The sequence below is a fragment of the Mus caroli genome, unplaced genomic scaffold (genome assembly GCF_978045245.1).
Source record: "Mus caroli unplaced genomic scaffold, Mus_caroli_1 scaffold_8, whole genome shotgun sequence".
Lineage (NCBI taxonomy): Eukaryota > Metazoa > Chordata > Mammalia > Rodentia > Muridae > Mus > Mus caroli.
Window position 1 is genome coordinate 11,920,356 of NW_028227263.1, and position 20,445 is coordinate 11,940,800.

The following is a 20,445-nucleotide window of genomic DNA, read 5'->3' on the forward strand; positions in this document are numbered from 1 at the left end:
ATTTATGCAGCTGGTACCACAGTACTATTTCAGTAACCTGCCTCCTAGTGAAAGCAAGGACATCCTACAGCAAGCTGCAGGCCACCTACCCACTGAAACTGTGAACAAGGACCAGGAAGTGTGTGACAAGTGCCCAGATGCTACTGAGCAGAGGTGTACGATCCAGTGACGTCTCCAACACAGTGCAACACGGACGCTGCAACAGGAGCTGCCGAAGCCAGGGCAGCCCTGGACATGAACACTTCAAGTATGATTTTAAAATAAAAAAATAGTTTTATTAAGTTCTTAAAATTACTATTCCATGCTTTTCTTATTGGAAGTTTTTAACCAATCATTCATAATTTGACCAAAATAAAGAAAAAAATCATTTTGTAAATGTGTCACAGACACATGGAACAGAACCCTACTTTTTGTAGAGGACTTGAATCTGAATAAAATAATGAGTTTTTCAGTATCTCTTCAATGGGTTTCTTGGTAATTACACATAAACAAGCCTGTCACTGTCTGGGGGAAATGGACTAGATGGAGAGATGGTCTTTCAGGGTTTCCATGATCTCATTCATCCTGTCGTCTGGGATTAACATCACAGTCCGCAAAGGCGTCATCGGAACATCATCGAAGGACCATCTGCCTCCCAGACGAGTGTCGCTCTCCCCCTGCACCGAGTAGCTGAACTTCAAGACTGCCTTCTGCAGCAAGAAGGAGACAGGAAGGAAAATGTGGACAACTCAGAGGCAGAGCTCACTGACCCAAATAAAGAACACTGCGTCTAACAGCGGAGGGAAGGAACACTCAGAATAAAGTAAATTCAGACGCACACTTCAGGGAGACTTGATGAAACACCAAACACATTTCAACTCACAGGGGACCAGAAATGAAGGAAGCAGTAACATTTCAAGGCCAGAACCAGCAGCCAAGTGACAGAGGTGACATTGTTTCTAATTCCAAAGTTACTTTCATGGTCTCACTCAACTGTTAAGGTAATATTATGACAAATAGATGGGACTAAGGAGAACTGTCCTCAAATGCTGATCCTCATATGCCTGGCAGCTTCCTTAGCTTGGGACACTTCGCTGTATCCACGTGGTGTTTGCATAGCTAGACTATCTTGAAATCCTACACAGGCCTCTTTGAAATGGTCTCCATTTGTACAGCATTCACCACTGAACTGGAAGCTGACCAGCGAGCTCTCGGGATTCCCCTGTGTCTCTGCTGGGGTTACAGGCAAGTGCCACCGTGTCCCACGTCCCAGGTCCTCGTACTTGCACACCCCATGTTTGCTATTTACTTCTTGTACAACAAAGGCCGAGCTGAATCTCTACTGCTGTGCAAAGGGTGAATACCCCAGCTTTGCCAGTCTCACCACAGGTCTCATCCAAGAGTCCATATACACAACTGGATACAGGGATACCCTACACCACTGGAGCTAACAGAGGCCCGCCTGGGGCTAACAGAGGCCCGCCTGCACAGAGACCCCCACCTCTACGAGATGATCCCATCACACAAGTATATGCATTCTTTAAAATTATCCAATTCAGAAAAATATGAGCCCTAAGATTTTTGAAGAGGGCAATGGAGAAAGGATATAGGAATACTGTCTAGGATTTGGGTGCCCAGCGTCACAATACAGAAAGTGCTAGAGATCCACCAGTGGGTGACACTCAGACCTCAGGGCACAGGGCAGCTATGACGACTGTCCCTCAGATCTGCAAATGGGAATCGTCCTAGAACTGAAACATGCCAATGTGGCTTGACTATCACGCTGTAAGCATGCTCTAAGTGCCTAACTGGTCCCAGGCAGTGCCCACCTCACCTCACCCCACCACCTATCCGTACTGGACAGTGTTAGCAAGCAGCCAGAGACCACAGACTAGGTGGGCTAGAGGACTCAAGAGGGTAAGATTTTGGTTTTGTTTCTTTAATTTCTAGAGACAGGGTTTCTCTGTGTAGCCCTGGCTGTCCTGAAATTCACTAGGTAGACCAGGCTGGCTTCAACTCGGAGACCCCCCGCCTCTGTTCCCCATAGTGCTGCACTTAGAGGTGTGCACAGCAATGGCCCAGCCTAAGCATGTCTTATTTTCAAGAACAGCTACTAGAGCTAACAGAGTTGAAGCAGGGCATCCTTACCTCATAGAAGAACTCTTCCTCTGCATTTGCAAACATCAGCGCCCCCTGCTGAAGGCCGCCCTGCCTCTTTCTGGAGCTGGACTTTCCTGCTTCCATAAATGTCTTACTAATGAGCAGGTAGAAACAGCATTTCCCACACGGCTTGTTGGTTCTTCGCGCCTCAGACAGTTCTTTCCTACAAGACAGACACACACAGGTCATCACGGGGCTACAGCTATCTGGACCCAGAGAAACCCAATGCAGAACCGTCTAGACTCTGCTGCACACTGGCTGGGCTGACTCATGCTACTGGCTATATCCAAGAATGTGATAAGCCTGGGTTTTGCTATAAACGGTGAAGAATCTAAGTTCAGAAAGACTCTTACCCACTAACAAATGATCTCAGATGCACTCAAAATCACTGTTTTGTGCAAATTTTAAAAGTAAGAACCTACACGTTTTTTGTTGTTGTTAGCACACTGTTGCTGTCCTCAGATACAAGAGGGCATCTGATCCCATTACAGATAGTTGTGAGCCACCATGTGGTCACTGGGAACTGAACTCAGGACCTCTGGAAGAGCAGTCAGTGCTCCTAACCACTTGGCCATCTCTCCAGCCCAAACCTGCACAATGTTTAACTGCAAATTCAGAGGCACACAGGCACAGCGCATGGCACTAGAACGTGTGACTACACAAGTCCTGTCACTAGTGTAGTGGCACTGCAGAAACTTCACAGATGTAGATAACCTTAATTCCAAGATAATAAACAGAATGGCAGTGAATTTCCTTTCCTTCCAAAATTAATAAGCTGCCTCTAAACAAAACTAATAAATTCAGAACAATCCACTTTGGCGCCACACAAAATCAGCAGAAAGTCGTTGGATCCTGTGAGACTCAATAAGCAGGAGCCGGGGCTTAGAGGAAGACACGGACAAACCATGGAGAGCACAGGGCAGTGTGAGCTGCAGCCAGGGAGGCAGGGAGGAGCAGGGGCCAGTGAGGGAGGCAGCTAGGACGCCTGTCTACACTCTAACCCTGTGCATCAAGGCTCCTTCCCTCACTTCATTCTCTAAACTGTGTAGTTCTGTGTTTAAGTGTTTTTCTAACTTCAAACTCCTGCATTTAAACAACATCAGGAGGCCAAGAAGTAGGGCAGTATTAAGGATTGGGTGTAAGAGTCTGACTCTAGTTTTTAGTATTTGTTCAACATTTTGTTCAAATTACAGGCATCTGTGAATGTGGAAACTGTCAGTCAAATGTAAAAAGTGTTGAAAATTCATCAGCTTCTGTAACACCTGAAACTTTGAAAATATTAAAATTTCTGCCACTAATAATCAAAACTGCTCAAGGGGCTGGAAATGAGCAGCCTCCATGCACTATCCCCCCACCCCACCCCCACCCCCAGCCGCTGCAGCCCAGGCAACCTACACCTGTTCCACAGATCCATCTCTGAATCTACTTGGTTTGTAAAAAGCGACCGGCTGAAGGCACTTCCCAGAGCTGCTTACTGAAGCTGCTGGTGCATGGGCAGGGCAATCTGTGGAGGGACGTTAATGAATCTTTCACTTAGCAGAAGGCCCACGGGCTTGCTGGTGTCATTCAAAAGCTTGTCCAGCTGTTCAACCATGCTCTGCTCACAGGTCTTCTCACAGAAGCTTAGAACCAACTCTTTAATTTGTTCAGCACACTGAGTCCCCTGGAAAGTAAAGAGAAGGTTTGCTCTCTGCCTCGAGAGTAGGGGTTTCCTCCAGAAGTAACTACACCTAATTACCACCCCATGATTGGTGGTAAGGCAAGTTTACAATTTACACTCACACCCTGTTACAGCAATCTTATTACACCTCACAAAACCAGCTGGAATTAACTGGAATGTTCCTTTAAAAACTGAAGGTGGCCTGTGGCCTGCACCTTCTTCTCAGAGAATAAGCAGCTGGCATAGATTTATCAGAATTCATTTCTGAGTCAATAAAGAGAGATAACAAGGGGCTGGTGAGATGGCTCAGTGGGTAAGAGCACCCGACTGCTCTTCCAAAGGTCCGAGGTTCAAATCCCAGCAGCCACATGGTGGCTCACAACTATCCGTAAGGAGATCTGGCGCCCTCTTGTGGAGTGTCTGAAGACAGCTGCAGTGTACTTACATATAATAAAAATAAATAAATCTTAAAAAAAAAAAGAGAGAGATAACAAAACCCATGTTAAGGGCCGGCTCTCAACTTTGGAAGCTGCTGAATAAACCCTCCCTCTGTATGCACACTGTACTGAGAGCAGAGACCGGCTGCAGGATCCCACAAACAGATCCGACATCGGTACCATTGTCCCAACACCAGACACTACAATGTTAGTGACCATGCCACCTGGAGTAAACAGCTTTAAGCTGGTACAGATCACTCCAAACAAGACTGCTCCGCACTGAGAAGAACAGAGCAGGAAGGAGCACTTGCCCTGACAGTATCACAGTCTGACACAGAAGACTCCGTCCTCACCGCAGATCCCAGGCTTCAAATGCCGCTCAGTGAAACTAACCTTTCTTTCAGTCAAATTTAAAAGGCTTATGAAGCCAAAGATCTCATCTTCATCCACTTCATCACCACTGTCTTCTGAAACATCTGTTTGCTGTTTTAAAAGGAAAATACTTCACCTTTACGTTATTCGGCTGGAAAGAAGTACAACACCAACTTTCCACTTTGCAAAGCCCAAGCTTGTCTTTCTGCCGTCGCATCCTGCGTGCAGTGTGGCAACGTTCAGAACCCTTTCCCTCCAGACCCGTCTGCTCCCCCTTACATCCTGAATGGCTCCATCCTGCTCTGTGTTTCTTTACACAAGATTCTTTGGGTTTCGTTTTTGAGTCAGGGCCTCACTGTGTAGTTCTGGCTGACCTGGAACTCCCTGTATAGACCAGGCCTGTTAATCATGTATAGCAACAGCCAGAACCACATAGAGAAACCTTGACTTGAAAAACCAAAAAGAAAAGAAGAATCGTGTACAGCTGGGTGTGGTGCTCCTTGCTTTTAATCTCAGGCAGGTGGATCTCTATGAAGCCCAGGCCAGCCACGGCTACATGTGAGACCCGGGTTTATGTGGGAAACATACATGCCACATGGGCAAAGGGGGAAAGCAAACAGCAAGGAATGGAAACGATGAACCAACTTAAACTCCCTAGCTCTATTCTGATTGCCCCTCCACTAGGAGACTAAGCCCTAGCCAGGGTTTATTAAATCCGTCCACATACTGCCTGTTTGCTTGTCCATACAATAAACTCCCTTCTCACTGCACTCAAGCCCTCAGCCTGGCACACTAAGTTCTCAAGGCCTCCACGTTGAATGAGCAAGGTGAGATGAACCTGACTTCTACCCCAGCGGGGTCTATGATGTCCAGTACACCCTTGTACCTGTTATAGCTGCCTTCAGCACCACGGGCTCTTAGTGCTCATCTACAGCCTTTGGCAAAAATGTTGGCTTTGTTTGTTTGCTTGCTTGCTTGCTTGCTTGCTTGCTTGCTTGTTTCTTTGAGATAGGGTTTCTTGTAGCCCTGGCTGTCCTGGAACTAGCTCTGTAGACCAGGTTGGCTTCAAACTCAGAGCTCCACCTGCCTCTGTCCCCAAGTGCTAGGATTAATGGAATGAGCCACCACTGCCCAGTTGGCAAAGATGTCTTAAGTTCAACAAAACTAGATGAAAATGAAAAGCTCCCGAACCAGCCCTGGTCCTCCACCATCTCTTTCTGAGCTTCTCCATACTTCAGCTGACCCAGCAACAGTCCCAACCGAGACCCATGTAATAATGCCCCACGCCAAGCTTTCTTGGCTCACAGAACAAAGCAGGAATTGAGGTGAATCTGATCTCTGTCCAAATGGCAGGTCCACAAACCAAACAGATGCCTGTTGCAATTCTAAGCTGTGGGACTGTTAACAACAACAGGAAACCAGAAGGGCCCCAGGGGACAGGTGGCAGAGCTGAGTCCGTGCTGGGTCCTCATTTTCTTTAACTCTACTGGGCAAGTGCTTCCTTAAGTAGCCCTTCCCTGCTTTTATGAACTCATACCATTTTTCCCCTCTCACTGCAGCCATTCATATCAGCTCCTCTGGTGTCTCTGCCACTCATTTTGCTCAGAGAAGCATGCATGGCTGGCATGACCAGGGCATCACACCTGATATCAGTGACTGACATCTGCAGAAAACTCAGAGCTCCAGCTGCTGCTCAGCATCTTGCACACACAGCTCAGCACACCAGACGCTAAATGTGCACACCCTGTAATTCATCCACCCTCTCAACCTACCATCTATGCCTGCTAACTTCAGCACTCTAGCAAACTTGTGAGTCAACCTCGGCCACTCGTGGGCGCACATATGATGCCTGAATTCCTGCACATAGTATCTCTGGACCACTGCAGCAACCTCTGGGCAGTCCTCAACAGTACTTCCTTTCAGCAGGAGATAAAGAGGACAAAGCACCCACAGTGTCCCTCTCCCCAGTGACCTTAATCACACTCCCGATGTGGTTCTGCTGAATCAGGAGATTCGTCAGCTCGGCAGTGTTCACGGCGGCTTTTAGAAAAAGCTGAAAGGAGAAAGAGAAATATTTTACATTAAGATCAAAACGCAATTTCTAATAACACCGCAATTCCATTATTTAAACAAGAACAATGAAATGTAGTGAGCTGACCCAGCTGGCTGTAAAGTAACCCAAGGAGGAAAACAAACAGCCAGAGTCAGATAAACTTCAGAGAAGACAGAGCCCGTGGTATTTAGCAATCAGGCATGGGAAGAAGAGAAACACAGGCCATGTTGTTTGAAGTAAAGTCACAGTACAGCAGGTGCGGGTCTGTGGCTATTACCTAAGGACCAACACTCGGCTTCCGAGCTGCTGATGCTGGGTGAGGCCCTCCCTGCCCTCCATGCTGCAGTGCACTGCATCCCCTCTGAACTGTAAGCCAAACTCTTCCTCCCTTACAAAATTATTTTTGTTTCTGACCCCACCATGTTTGGATGTGAATTATAAGAAAGATCAGAACTCAGCGGTGTCCACATGTAAAGGAAAACACTCCAGGGCACAGCAAACTTCAACACTGCAACCAGGAGAGGGACAAGGAGGAAAGGCACAAGCAGCCATTCACCCTGGGAAAGGAGAGATCCCTCCAGCAAGGTGCAGAAGACAGACAGGGAACTTCTGGAAAGACCATACCTGTTGCAGTAATTTCTTAATTCCGCCATAATCGTTATCTGAGATGGAATAAGCTTCAAACTCAATATTCACTTCCTGTAAATAATATGCAAAACAGGTCAGCACAGGCAGATTTACAGGCGGCGCAGGCAGGATTTCCATTCTGTGCATTTCTCTTTTGCCCCATCCTTTCCTTGGTCCCATCCTTTCAGGTCTGTTCCTCTCTAAGTTATCTGCAGAACACGTCTCAGGGGATTGGAATTGAGAAAAACAACAAATGTAGTCTAATGTGGTGGTGTAAACCGGCAACTTGGGAGACAGACGAAGATCAATAATTTGAGACCAGCCTGGGCTACACGGCAAGACGTTTCATAAAAGGGAAGAAAGTGGGGGTCACACATGTGTTCATATGTCACAATACGTGTATGGGAGTCAGAAGGTAATTTACAGAGTCAGTCCTCTCTCCCCATCATCTCAGTGCAGGGAACTGAACTCAGGTGGGCAGGCGTGGGCGTGGCAGGAAGTGCCTTTACCTGCTGCATCCTCTCTCCTGCCTACCTCAGCCTTTTTAATGGCACATACAGTTAACAACTTTTTGTTTTGTTTTGTTTTTCAGGACAGGGTATCTTTCTTTCTTTTTTAAATATTTATTTATTATATATGTATATGGGTACACTGTAGCTGTCTTCAGATGCACCAGAAGAGGGCATCACAGACCCCAGTACAGATGGTTGTGAGCCACCATGAGGTTGCTGGGAATTGAACTCAGGACCTCTGAAAGAACAGCCAGTGCTCTTAACCGCTGAGCCATCTTTCTAGCCCTAGGACAGGGTTTCTTGGTGTAGCCCTGGCTGTCCTGGAACTAGCTCTGTAGACCAGGTTGATCTTCAACTCTCAGAGATCCATCTGCCTGCCTCTTCCCTCTGAGTGCTGGGATTAAAGGCACCACCATCTCCTGGTGACATAAATTACAGTTGCAATTTTAGACTTATTTCCCGTGGCTGTGCCACAAAAACAGAATCCTCACATCTGCTTTGCTCACCTTGCTTTCTCTTTCTTTCTCTCTTCTTTTCTTTCTTTGTTTCTTTCTTTCTCTCTCTTTTTCTTCCTTCCTTTCTGTATGACATGATCATTCTATGTCTGTCTGTCTATCTATCTATCTATGACATGATCATGCTATATCACTTGATTGGCCTTAAACTCCCCATGCCCCTCCCTGCCTCAGCCTCCTAAGTGTTGGGACTGCAGGCTAGTCCTACCAGGCACGCCTTGCCATCTCCTCTTGATACCTGCTGTTACTTAGTAAGTAACTGCTAAGTAAATAAAGCCGAGCCTCACAGGGATAGGTAAATTAAACCCCAGGCAACTCTGGGGACTTGAAGCGACCTTGTTCTCTAGGCTTTGCCTTGTGGAGCCAGGTGAATAGTTATTTCTCTTTGGAGGCTGCCTGGCAGTTTTAATTGATGAGACTGTGTTTGCATTTACACCAGGCCGCTGCATTTTGGTCCTTCAGGCTTTTGCATCACATGAGGAAATGGTATGAATGGCTTTTGCACTCTGTCCAAGTGGCAAGCGTGGCAGTATTTACCTTTGTATACTGCTTTTTCTTTGAGAAAGAGCCTCCCTGGGAAGAACCGGATGACCTCACAACTGAGATGTTCTCGCAGCCCTCCCCCCAACGTCTGAGTTAGCACTGCAGCCCTGCAGGACTGGCCTGGCTTTAGGTTCACCCCTTATGAAGCCTGACACTGACAGTTACTTAGGCAGCATGCGCAGGGGGTGGGGGAGAGGAACTGTTCCTTTCTTATGACCCACATGGCAGAGTGACAGAACCAACTCGTTCCTGTAGCTCCCCTCTGACATCTACACATGTGGCCAAGGCACCTAGGCATACAAATAAATACACACACACAATTAAAAAGACACAGTGTGCTGTTACAGCTTAAACTAGGCAACCAGAAAGTCCAGAAAGGCTTTCTTCAAAAAGTGACATGAACAAGAGGTGCTGAGGTTTCTTGGTACAAGGAGCAGAGACTAGAAGAAGGCACATGTCCCCAAGTCCCCTAGCAGCTTTGGTAAGCACCTTGCAACAGAATCTAAGAGAAAAAGCCAGCTACCCCACTTTGTCCTTTAAGGCTGGCACTGAAGAATCTGAACTATGGCGTCCCTTTACTCCTGATACACCATTCTGTTTCTGAAAAGCTTTGAGGTTGACCTTCCAAAATAACTTTCATGGGTTTTTACATCAGAGAAATGAATTGTGAGTGAATAAATGTATCAGAGAATGAAAGACTTCAATTAAATAAAAGGTGAAATTCCCACCGAGGAGTTCAGAACAGACACATGCCCTAAGAGCTCTAAGAGTTTCCTCTGCCCAGACACATGCCCTAAGAGCTCTAAGAGTTTCCTCTACCCAGCAGTTAAGAGCACTGGCTGCTCTCCCGAGGACCCAGGTTTGATTCTCAGCACCTACACGGAGGCTCACAAGCATCAGGAACTCTAGCCCCAGGGGATCCAACGCTTTCCTATGGCCTCTGTGGACATGGAATACAAATAGCACGTGTACATACAAGCCAACACACATACACACAAAACTTAAAGGCATATGTGAAGGGTAAAAGCTACACTGACAGGGCTGAAGAGGTGGCTCAGTGGTTAAGAGCACTGACTGCTCTTCCAGAGGTCCTGAGTTCAATTCCCAGCCACCTCATGGTGCCTCACAACCACCTGTAATGGGATCTGATGCCCCCTTCTGGTGGGTCTGAAGACAGCTACAGTGTACTCACATACATAAAATAAATAAATCTTTAGGAATAAAAAAAAAAACACAAGTTGGGAACTCTTTTGTTCTCTTGTTTCTCTCTTGCCCTCTTGAGCTCTTCCCTTCCCCTCTCCCTTCCTCATTCCCTTCCCCCTCTCACCACATGTTCATGGCTGGCCTCTACTTCTCTACTCTCTCCCTCTCTCTGCCTCTACTACTGTCTTGCCTCTCCTCCCCATGCCCTGAATAAATTCTATTCTATACTGAAAACAAACAAACAAGCAAGCACAGCATCCTGGGCTTGATTCTCAGCACTGCAAAAAACTAGAAACTAAAGTTACATATGATTTCTCTGTGGTTATCCCAGCCTTAATTTCATCTTTTGAATGTGAAGAAGAGGAGGAGGAGGAGCAGGAGGAGGAGGAGGAGCAGGAGAAGGAGGAGCAGGAGGAGCAGCAGCAGGAGGAGGAGGAGCAGGAGGAGGAGCAGGAGGAGCAGCAGCAGGAGGAGGAGCAGCAGGAGGAGAAGGAGGAGCAGCAGGAGCAGCAGGAGGAGGAGAAGGAGGAGCAGCAGGAGCAGGAGGAGGAGGAGGAGCAGGAGGAGCAGCAGCAGGAGGAGGAGCAGCAGGAGGAGGAGCAGGAGGAGCAGCAGGAGGAGGAGGAGGAGCAGGAGGAGCAGGAGGAGGAGCAGCAGCAGGAGGAGTAACAGGAGGAAGAGGAAGAGCAGGAGGAGGATGAAGAGGAGGAGAGATTTATAGTAAGCAGGCAGGAGATGATGGAGGTATAGACTAGAATAGCTGCAGGATCAATGATAAGGTGTGTACTGGGTACTGAAGGGAAAGCTAACAATTTACTGATGGACTGATGTAGCATGCAAAAGGAGGAGTAATTAAAGGCAAAGGCCAAATTTAGAGTTTGAACTGGAAAACTGTAACAGAAATGGTGAATAAATTACAAACCCTGCTTTGGACGGTCAATTCTAAGACAGCAACTATCTCGAACAACCACTCAAGCCTAACTATCCACCAAGAAAGAGGTGCTTAAACCACCTGGAACTAGATAATAAGAAGTCTGAGCAATCCCAGGACTCAGGAGGCAGAAGCAGACAGATCTCTGAGTTCGAGGCCAGCCTGGTCAACAGAGCGAGTCCCGGGATAGCTCAGGGCGACACAGAGAAACCCTGTCTGGAAAAACAAAAACAAACAAACAAATCTGAAGAAAGGCCATCAGTTCTGTGAGGCGATAAAACCAGTCTGACCAGGTTGGCTGTCCCAGATTGGCAGTAAATACGGTCTAGCTGAGATGTATATTAAAGGGAAAGCTGCAGGATAAAGAGCATTTGAAAACGGTGCAATCGGACAAAGCAGGTTGCCTTTATAATCAACTTCCGAGGGCCAGCGTGAGCCTGGCTGTGTAGAAGGTGGAGAGCTGCTGAAGGGAAGAGGAGAGACCAAAATTTGCAGTTCTCTGAAGGTACGTGTGCGGCTGGCGGGCTTCTGGGATGGAAATAACTCATCAGGGAAGGGCTACAGGGGGTAATGTGTAGGAAAGCCCGCAGTGGGAACCTGGGTAAGGATGTGTCCTATATAGCGGAGGGAAATCACAACTCCCCACATCTCCCATTACGTTCCCACAACTTCGGCTGCCTGAAATAGTCACGTGTGCTTCTCACCTCGTCCACGATTTCGTCATCTTCATCCTCTTCTTCGTCACTGTCGTCCTCGTCTTCTTCCTCATCCTCCACCTCATCCTCTTCTTCCTCCTCCTCCCGCTGGCCCGGGGCTCCCAGCGGCCGCTGAATCCCATTTCCCACCGCTCGCTTCTTAGCCTTGGATGCCATGTCGCCGGTCACACTGCGCCTGCGCGAGTCCCGCCCCCGTCCTTCCGGACTCTCTCTGAGCCGACTCGGGGGAGACAGAAAGCACAAGGTCTCCGCGGGTCCGGCGCGCCTAGAAAGCTCCGGGGTTGAGTCCCACTGGACTAATCTGCCAGAGTTGCTTCCACCTTGGGGCCGATTGCCTAGCCTTCTCTTCTTCTCTCCATCCCCCCATCTTCCTCATTCTCTCCTAATCTCCCCCTCTGTGCGTAGTGGTTTGGCCCATCCGTCTGCATCCCTTCCGCCGGCGCCTGGACGCCCCTGTGCGAGCACAGCCAGATGTGGGTCAGTGGCCCCGGCTCCGCGGGTCTGAGGTACGGGAATGGGGAGCGCTAGCCCGGTGAGAGGCCGCTCTCGGTTATCTCGGCGTGCAGGTTGTCCTGCCTCTTAGCCCGCGAGGTCGGTGTCGGGGCCAGGACTTGACTAGAACACGGGCCTGTGGACGTGCACGCTGGTCTTTGCCATCCCTGACACCGTGGGGCGGGACCCCCGTGCAGCTGCCAACCTCGCGCTCACTGGCGCTGGCGGAGTCCGCGCACGCCGGAAGATCCGCCGATCCAGACAGGGCCAGCCCCGCGCCATCTCCCTAACAAAGTTCTAAGTAGACATTACGACCTTTGCTACCTCAGGCCCACGGCGTCGTTAAAAAGAATTTTTTGAAAAGAATAGAACAGAAAGTAGGAGATCGCGGCAAGTTAACGAGTGTACCCCACCTCTGCCACCACTTTGTGGCTAAACGAAGTACTTGTCCAACGCTTCAGATCTGTTTCAAAAGAAGCCGAATTTTTGGAAATGCCCTAATGGTTAAAACCCGTATCAGATAAATCAGGTCTACCAGTCAGGTTTATTCCTCAGTCCTTTTGCAATTTGCAGCTCCTTGTAAATATTATTGACAATGAAATCATTAAGTAGGGGAAATATTAACTTTCTGACAATAAACTCCGTGGGTCTCCTTTTTCTCAAAAATAACGACAGCTTATGAAGTATGTTTGATTTCCAAACCAGAGTGAGCTGTCCCTAGAGGTAAGGAAACCTTTGCCAGAGAAGTTTAGGAAATGTGAATAGCCCCAGTGATCATCAATAGGAAATAGGATACCAGGGACCCCCACTAGCTCAGGTCCCCCATGATGGCATTCTGTGGAATCCAAGTGTCCTGGGAGTGTCTTATCTACCAGGCTCTATCGTGGACAGTAATGACACCAGGACTCCACCTCTGATAAAGTAGCTTTAAATGGCTGCCTTGGTTTTGTAATTGTCCAAAACCACACTCCTATAATCTATTGCAAGGCTAATAATAGCTTGCCATGCATACCTATCCCATGGTATAATAATACCCCAAGGTATAATAACAGAGAAAAAAGATTTAAAACATGTCAATAGAATTGCACTGAGTCTCCTGAACATCCCCACCCCCTATGTCTTTATAGTTTGTTATGGTAAAGTATGCATAGCCAAACTTAGCACTTGAGTGCCTGGTTCTTGGCTCACGCTCACCCATACTGTTTCACAACCATCACACTATCCATCCTTTGACTGTTTTATACCTTGCAAAACTATCCTTTAAACAATTCCCCAGTATCAGGCCAGGAGACAGCTTAGTGGGTAAAATGCTTGGTGTACCAGCATTTCTCAGCTCCCGCATGCTGCAACTGTAACCCTAGCACTGGGGTGATGGCCAACTAATTTACCGAATCAGTTAGCTTCAGGTTCAATGAGAGACCTGTTTCTAAAAAATGAGATTAAAAGCAGTAGAAGACAACACCTTTCATCAACAGGGTACGCATGCATAGACAAAAAGAACCAGTTCCCCAGTATCACCTTTCACAGTGATTGTAATTGTAATCACAGTACTCAGGCATCATTTTTTTTTTTGTTTTTTGTTTTTCAAGACAGGGTTTCTCTGTGTAGTCTGTGTAGCCCTGGCTTTCCTGGAACGCTCTCTGTAGACCAGGCTGGCCTCAAACTCAGAAATCCGCCGGCCTCTGCTTCCCAAGTACTAGAATTAAAGGTGTGCGCCACTACTGTCGGGCCATGATTTCATACCTAAGGCTGAACATGGCTCACATGGCCTTCATATTTAGTCTTATGTCTGCAGACACTTAGATTTGCTTGTAGGTTTTACCTATTAGACAGTGCTCCTATAAACATGAGTGTACAAATACCTCAAGTCTCTGCTTTTGTTCTTTTGAGATCTGCCTAGAAGTGCAATTATACATCATACAATTAACTACTTTTAATTATAATCATACAATTAACTACTTTTGTAAAATTATTTTTTTGTAATTTGCAAAATCTTTCCACCAGGAGCCTATATTACTTTGCAGGGTAGAAAAAAAGGAAAGGCCTGTTTGTGTCCTCAGATTAATTCCTGATATCAAGCCCATGGACAGAGTGTAGTCTAGCATCTGTAAATAGATGGCTCGCCTGTGCTGTGCTGACCACAGGGACCTTAGGCAGTGGACTGATAACTTCTGGCTCACTCTTCCTCTTTAGCACAGAATTTGACTTAAAGGTCAGCTGGTAGCCAGTGGTTAGGAGACTGAGCCCCGGGCTTCAGATCTAGATCCTGATTCTATCATTTATTCTGCTGACCATGGGCAGATTAAAAGACTTGGTTTCTCCTTCTTGTTAAGCTGCTTTGCAGGCTAAGTGAGGATTGTAAAATGCTTAGTCCACCGTGACAATTTGATCCGTCAACCTGACTGGATTGTGAGATGCCCAGCTAGCTGGTTAGGTGTCTTCCCAGTGTGCCTGTGGAGGTGCTCCCAGAAGGGACTTGCATGTGGATCTGAAGGCTGAGTGGAGTACATAGAGCATGTAGGCACTGTCTAATCTGTGGGCTGCAGGGAGCAAAAGGAAAGGAGGGCAGCCCATCCTCTCCCTCCCCTCCTGATGCCTGGTGCCCCTGGGTTCTCGGCTCTCAGCTTTGGACTACAATCTATCCTGTCAGTCCCTATCACTTCAAACTTTACTAACTTTCCTATGTGTCTGGTGCTCAGCATGTTTTGTGAGCGAGCATCCTCTGAAATAAAAGGTTTGCCAAGCGATGTGCTTGCTAGTCGAAAAAGGACGAGGTCCGAGGACACTTTCTGTAACTACCAGCAACAAGATAGCAGCTGGATCTGACAGCCAAGAGAATTTTTGTGATAAAATTTTGAGAAAGGGAAACAAATTGTACATAGAACTAGCACCGGCTGTGAATAATAGGGGTGGGTAATGGAGTCACGACATGGAGACGGTTGTGCATGGAAGGCAGTGTGTAAAAAGTGCTCGCTGCTTCAGGATTCCAGGTTAGGTTAGTCCAGAAAGTTTTCAGGGTACATTGTAGCTGGTGTCCTTTTAGACACTGGCTTTTTGAAGGCTTTTTCTCCCCAGAAGTATTTGTTCATACCATAGAAATATACACTTTAAGTTTACCCAGCATCTTTAGAACCAGGGAAACGATTGCATTTCCTTAAGGAGATGGGAAACTAACTCCCAGGAATAAGGCCACACTCTGGGTTAAACGAAATCCCAAGCCCTCCTTGAGCATACCTGTTCTTTCTTGGAGACGTCCAGGCTCTCTGCCTAATGCTGGAGCATCTCTCCTTACTGCCCAATTCAGGAGTCAAATCCAGGGCCTGGTGCTTGCAAAGCATGGCCTGCTCCTCTGCCCTGTGCTGTTGTGGTTCAGGTTTCGATTCAGACATCACTGACTCCCAGAACAGTCTCCCTGGTACCCGGAGAGGTAAGACCTAAGCTGTCAGAACCCTAGGTACTATCTCGTCACCTCACAGCACTTGGTACCTGAAATTACCAAGAAACCGCAAGTAAATCCTGTAGACTTGACTCTCACGACGACTGTCCGGCAACTAGAAAGACAAGTGAGAGATTGACTTCATTGTTTTGTAAGGCATGTCCTCTGTGAAACCGGGGTCTCGTGTGCCAGAGCCTGGGGCCACGACAGGCACACACAGCAAGGCTACAGGATTACCTGTTCTCCACAGCACCATATTTTGGCTTTTTAATCCCCAGTCCCATTGCTTGCATTGTGGGCCCCAGAAGAATTCATTCTTCAGCCGGAAAATGCTAAGTTGCCACTAGATGTCATACCAGATTCCTAGAGCTCCCATTGAAGGTGCATTGGAGTGGAAGCCAAGAGACAGGCAAGGAGAGATATGTGTTAGGAGATGCGTTTGAAGAAAACTGCCTTGCATAACTGTGCGGTTGGCAAGGCAGGTTGGGATCCACTGTACAAACCAGCAAGAAGGGCAGGCCAACGGGACACACAGGCTCTGTTCAGGCTGAAGCTGGGTCTGGAGGGAAAATATCCCTGCAACGAGAGGAAGTGGTCATGCATTTTGGCTCAAGGTTTTAGAGGTTAGACCCTTATGGGGCTAAGGCTTGGTACTGTAGAATGGGAGGCTTAGGCGTGGCATTCTCCTTTGTCCCATCTTCCACCCAGGCCTCACTAGGAGGGTGCATTCTAAGGCAGGTTCTCCCTTTAATCCTTTCTGGAAAAACCCTTACAGATACACCCAGCATGTGCTTTACGGGTCTCCTGAGCTGTTTTCAATCCAGCCAAGACTTAACGTACTGAGGTGTAGCAGTGCATGCCTGTAATATACTAGCACTTTGGAGGCTGATACAGGAGGATTACCTTAAGTTCAAAGCCATCCTGAGCCACATAGTTCCAACCAGCCTGAGCTATACTGCAGTGTGGTATCTTATCTCCAAAGAACAAGTCAGAGCACAAAGTAAAATAAGAAATTAGGGTTTATTATTGTAAACTTGGAAAACTGAAATGACATAAAGATGTGTGGTATGGTCCAACAGTGGGCAGGGTCCCAGATAGCAGGGTATGGTCCCACAGGGGGCGGAGTCCCAGTTAGTGGGGTGTGGTCCCACAGGGGACGGGGTCCCAGTTAGTGGGGTGTGGTCCCACAGGGGGCAGGGTCCCAGTTAGCGGGGAGACATTTTGAGGATCTAGGGAAGGAGTAGGAACCATTCTATCTGTTTTTCACCCTCTCCCCCATTTCTCTGACACCGACGGCAGCAATAGCTAGAACATCCTTTCCTAATCCTTATCCAGTTAGCTGGATTTGGTTACTGATGTAGAACAATTCATTTTGGGCCAGATTTCCTAATGTTCCATGGATGGACTCTTCCAGCCATCAGTGTGACCAAGTTACACTGTAACTTGTGAACCATGCCTCCCAGAGCTCATTAGTTTCCGCTTCCAAGTGTCTTCTTTTGATGAGTCTCAACTAGGTTTACTATGTATAACTTACCTGGCGTTTATTGTGAGACTATTGAGTGATTTTTAAAATATCTCTCATACAACCAGGAAGATAATGCTCGTAACACTTTTGGATAATAAAGAAGTAGAAAGGAAGAAAAATCATACTAACACCTACTCAGAAATAAGTACTATTAATGTCTTGGTGTGCATTTTCTCATATATTTAAGCATAAAGCCAAACTACTGATGTAAGTGTTCATGCAGGTTTTACTTACCATGTTTGATCAGATAACCATGTGATTCGGTTATTTGTCAAGATGTTAATGATTTCCTAAAACCTACATCATAGTTTACTCAACCAGCCTCTCACTGGATACTTATGTTGTTTCCAGTTATTGGAAACTATAGACATGACCAAGAAAGTCTTTGTCTGTGTTGAGACAGGGTTTCACTATGTAGCCCTTGCTGGCCTGAAACTTGCTGTGTAGATTCAGGTGGCCTGAGTTCACCTGCCTGTGCCTCCCAAGTGCTGGGATTAAAAAGGTGTATGCCGCCGGGCGTGGTGGCGCACGCCTTTAATCCCAGCACTCGGGAGGCAGAGGCAGGCGGATTTCTGAGTTCAAGGCCAACCTGGTCTACAAAGTGAGTTCCAGGACAGCCAGGGCTATACAGAGAAACCCTGTCTCGAAAAACCAAAAAAAAAAAAAAAAAAGGTGTATGCCATCACATCCAGCCTGAAATGAGATTTTTATGCCAGTCTTTGTGTACTGTCTTGATTGTTGTCTTGCATGTATTCTTACAGGAAGAAGGGGTATGAATTATGTAAGTTTTTATGGGTAGTGCATGTTGACAGCTTATGTCTAGGTTGATAGATTACCTTGGGAAACTTGGTTAACATTTACTAGGCATGGTTTGAGAGGTGGAAAACCCAATATAGCTATTTCCTAAAGGGCTTATGAGTGGCATGGCTTATTCATGTTGAAAAGGAAATAATTATTTATTTGCTTCCTTACTCATTTACCTCCTTAAATTAAGATGCTCCTTTCTCTATCTGCCACTGGTCTGCCCCAGAACACACCGTGTGTCTCTGGCTAGCCACTGTCTGGCTTAGACACTTGGTTTCACTAATGGCTCTCACTTGCCTTTCCAGGCAGTATCAGCAGCTAACACGATCTCCCTCGGCCTTATCAGTGACAGAGGGCTTGAGAAAGACCAAGCCCATTTAGCTCGGCACAGGCAATTGATTGCCTCCTTCTTGCCTCTCTCCTTCCAACATCACCTAGGAACAGTCTGAGATCTAAGTAAGATCCATTTCCTCGCTCTGTCGCAGCAGCGTCTTTTAGAAGGACTGCGAGGCACAATGAAGGTTCTCTTACTAAAAGACGCCAAGGAGGATGACAGTGGCCAGGATCCATATATCCAGGTAAGTGGCCGAGCCTTATTCCGTGACCCCTTGCTCCTGGAGGCTGGGATGGGGATGCTAACACTCGGTGAACTTGGTGCGTAGCTAATGTGATGCTGCTGTGCTCCCTCGCTTCCGGATAACATTTGGTGCTTAATATGACGTCACTTCCCTTATTTTCAAGACAACCCTGGCCAACCCAGAGTGACATTCTTTTTTTTTTTTTTTTTTAAGATTTATTTATTTATTTATTATATGTAAGTACACTGTAGCTGTCTTCAGACACCCCAGAAGAGGGCATCAGATCTCATTATGGATGGTTGCTGGGATTTGAACTCGGGACCTTTGGAAGAGCCAGTCAGTGCTCTTAACCGCTGAGCCATCTCTCCAGCCCCGCAGAGTGACATTGTTTCCTTTGCAGGAGCTGCGATTGTGTGGCCTGGAAGCCACACTGATTCCTGTGCTGTCGTTTGAGTTTATGTCTCTCCCCAGTTTGTCAGAAAAGGTAAGAGCCCCAGGCTAAGGCTTGCTCTCTGTACAATTCCTGCCCTACCAAGCCATGAGAATGTTCACCTCATTTTACCACTAGACATGATCACAAGGGCAATACACACTTACCTGATTGTGGGGAGACTTCTCATAGGCTTCTCTGCCTAAGCCGCTGTCTCCTTTGTCAGGAGGCCATGGGCCCTGGAGATAGGGCCTGGGGATCACCAGCCTGGCTCTCACAGGTAGGGACCATGTAGTCCACTTCTGGCCTCTGCACAGACTACCAGGCAGGCGCTTCTGACATTAGAATGAGCTCTGTTATAGACTCATGCCAGGCTTCTTGGCCAGGAAGGCAGGGCTGAATGTGAGCCCAGGGCTTCTGCCCACCACCTTGCTCTGCTCAGCAGATACTTCAGGAATCAGGTCGAGTGAAGTCTCAAAGTGTTACAGATTGGTGGTGGCCTGAGGGTTTGCTGAGTGTGCCCATGGATGTCTGGTACCCAGTACTGCAAAAACCCAAAGATTCAATACACAGCGGCTCAGTGCCTGGCTCCGAAGTGTTCAGCAAAGTATTGTATCTGAAGCCCAGGCCTCAGCTGGGTTTTACCTCCTTCAGAGTCTGGTTGTGTTGTGGATGCAGATCAAGTTTTCCCTCCTGCCTGTGCCTTACTGCACTGACATGGCCCAGGCTGGGTCAGGCCCCGCTGCTCTGTGTATCTCCGGGTTGCAGTTGTCTGTCTCTGTCCTAGAAGGAGCTTCTTGAGGGAAGAGCCGTGACAATAAACGGGCTTACCCACAGCCTAGAATGGCTCCAGGCCCAGAGACAGCAATAAACAAGTGTCAGGTGGGTGGAGGGATGGACGGGTAGAAGGACCAGTTGTCTGCTTCTTTGTGGATGCATTTTGGACTTTGGGGCCGTAGCTCTTTGAGAGGTGGGTCTAAGCCAGCCTCTGTTGGTTTCGGTGCAGCTGTCTCATCCTGAAGGCTTTGGAGGACTCATTTTCACCAGCCCCAGGGCAGTGGAAGCAGTGAAGCTGTGTTTGGAGAAAGACAATAAAACTGAAGGTGAGCGTGGGTCTGCTCTGGAGTCCAGCAGACTCTTGCCTGCTCCCATTTCCTCTGAGACACTGGAGTCCAGAGGGAGCTGCATGCCCAACAGAACTGAGTGCCTGGGGGAGCTGGCTCACAGGTGCCCCCTGAGGCCCCAGGCAGCCGTGGCTGAGAGCGTGCTCTCACTAGCTGTTTAATTCATTATATTTAATATTATTGACTTACTTGCTTATTGGGTGCATGGCATGATAAGTGTTTAGACGTGAGAGGACAGTCCACAGGAGCCGGTTCTTTCCTTCCACCTCATGGGTCCCAGGGACCAAGCACAGCCCACCAGGCGTGGTAGCAAGCAGCCATGCTGGCTGAAGTATCTCACTAGCCCTC

The 20,445-nt window shown here is 47.6% G+C and overlaps 3 protein-coding genes across 8 annotated transcripts in view; 2 read left to right on the top strand and 1 right to left on the bottom strand.

The window, feature by feature from the left end:
- Dhx32 (DEAH-box helicase 32 (putative)) overlaps positions 1–284 on the top strand; it is a 60,500-nt gene extending 60,216 nt beyond the window's left edge. For all 4 annotated transcript variants that reach the window (XM_021166201.3, XM_085841217.1, XM_021166200.2 and 1 more), the window contains exon 12: positions 1–284. In XM_021166201.3, coding sequence (XP_021021860.1) covers positions 1–169 — 169 coding nt within the window. In that variant the 3' untranslated portion in view covers positions 170–284.
- Positions 251–11,913, bottom strand: Bccip (BRCA2 and CDKN1A interacting protein). Its single transcript, XM_021166206.3, has 7 exons — positions 11,697–11,913; positions 7,286–7,360; positions 6,581–6,661; positions 4,630–4,719; positions 3,615–3,802; positions 2,128–2,302; positions 251–689 (listed from the first exon to the last, which is right to left on the bottom strand). The coding sequence occupies exons 1-7, from the start codon at positions 11,862–11,864 to the stop codon at positions 519–521; spliced, it is 948 nt and encodes a 315-aa protein (XP_021021865.1). The 5' UTR covers positions 11,865–11,913; the 3' UTR covers positions 251–518.
- The window catches only part of Uros (uroporphyrinogen III synthase), a 22,093-nt gene continuing 12,932 nt past the window's right edge, over positions 11,285–20,445 (top strand). Inside the window, exons 1-4 of one of the 3 annotated variants that reach the window (XM_029479344.2) lie at positions 11,285–11,497; positions 18,404–18,543; positions 18,944–19,027; positions 19,980–20,076. In XM_029479344.2, the coding sequence (XP_029335204.1) occupies positions 18,481–18,543; positions 18,944–19,027; positions 19,980–20,076 (244 nt within the window). In that variant the 5' untranslated portion in view covers positions 11,285–11,497; positions 18,404–18,480. Of the gene's footprint in view, positions 11,498–11,921; positions 12,215–17,872; positions 17,943–18,403; positions 18,544–18,943; positions 19,028–19,979; positions 20,077–20,445 lie in introns of those variants that run through there. The other 2 variants (XM_021167510.2, XM_085841220.1) reach the window with 2 other exon arrangements.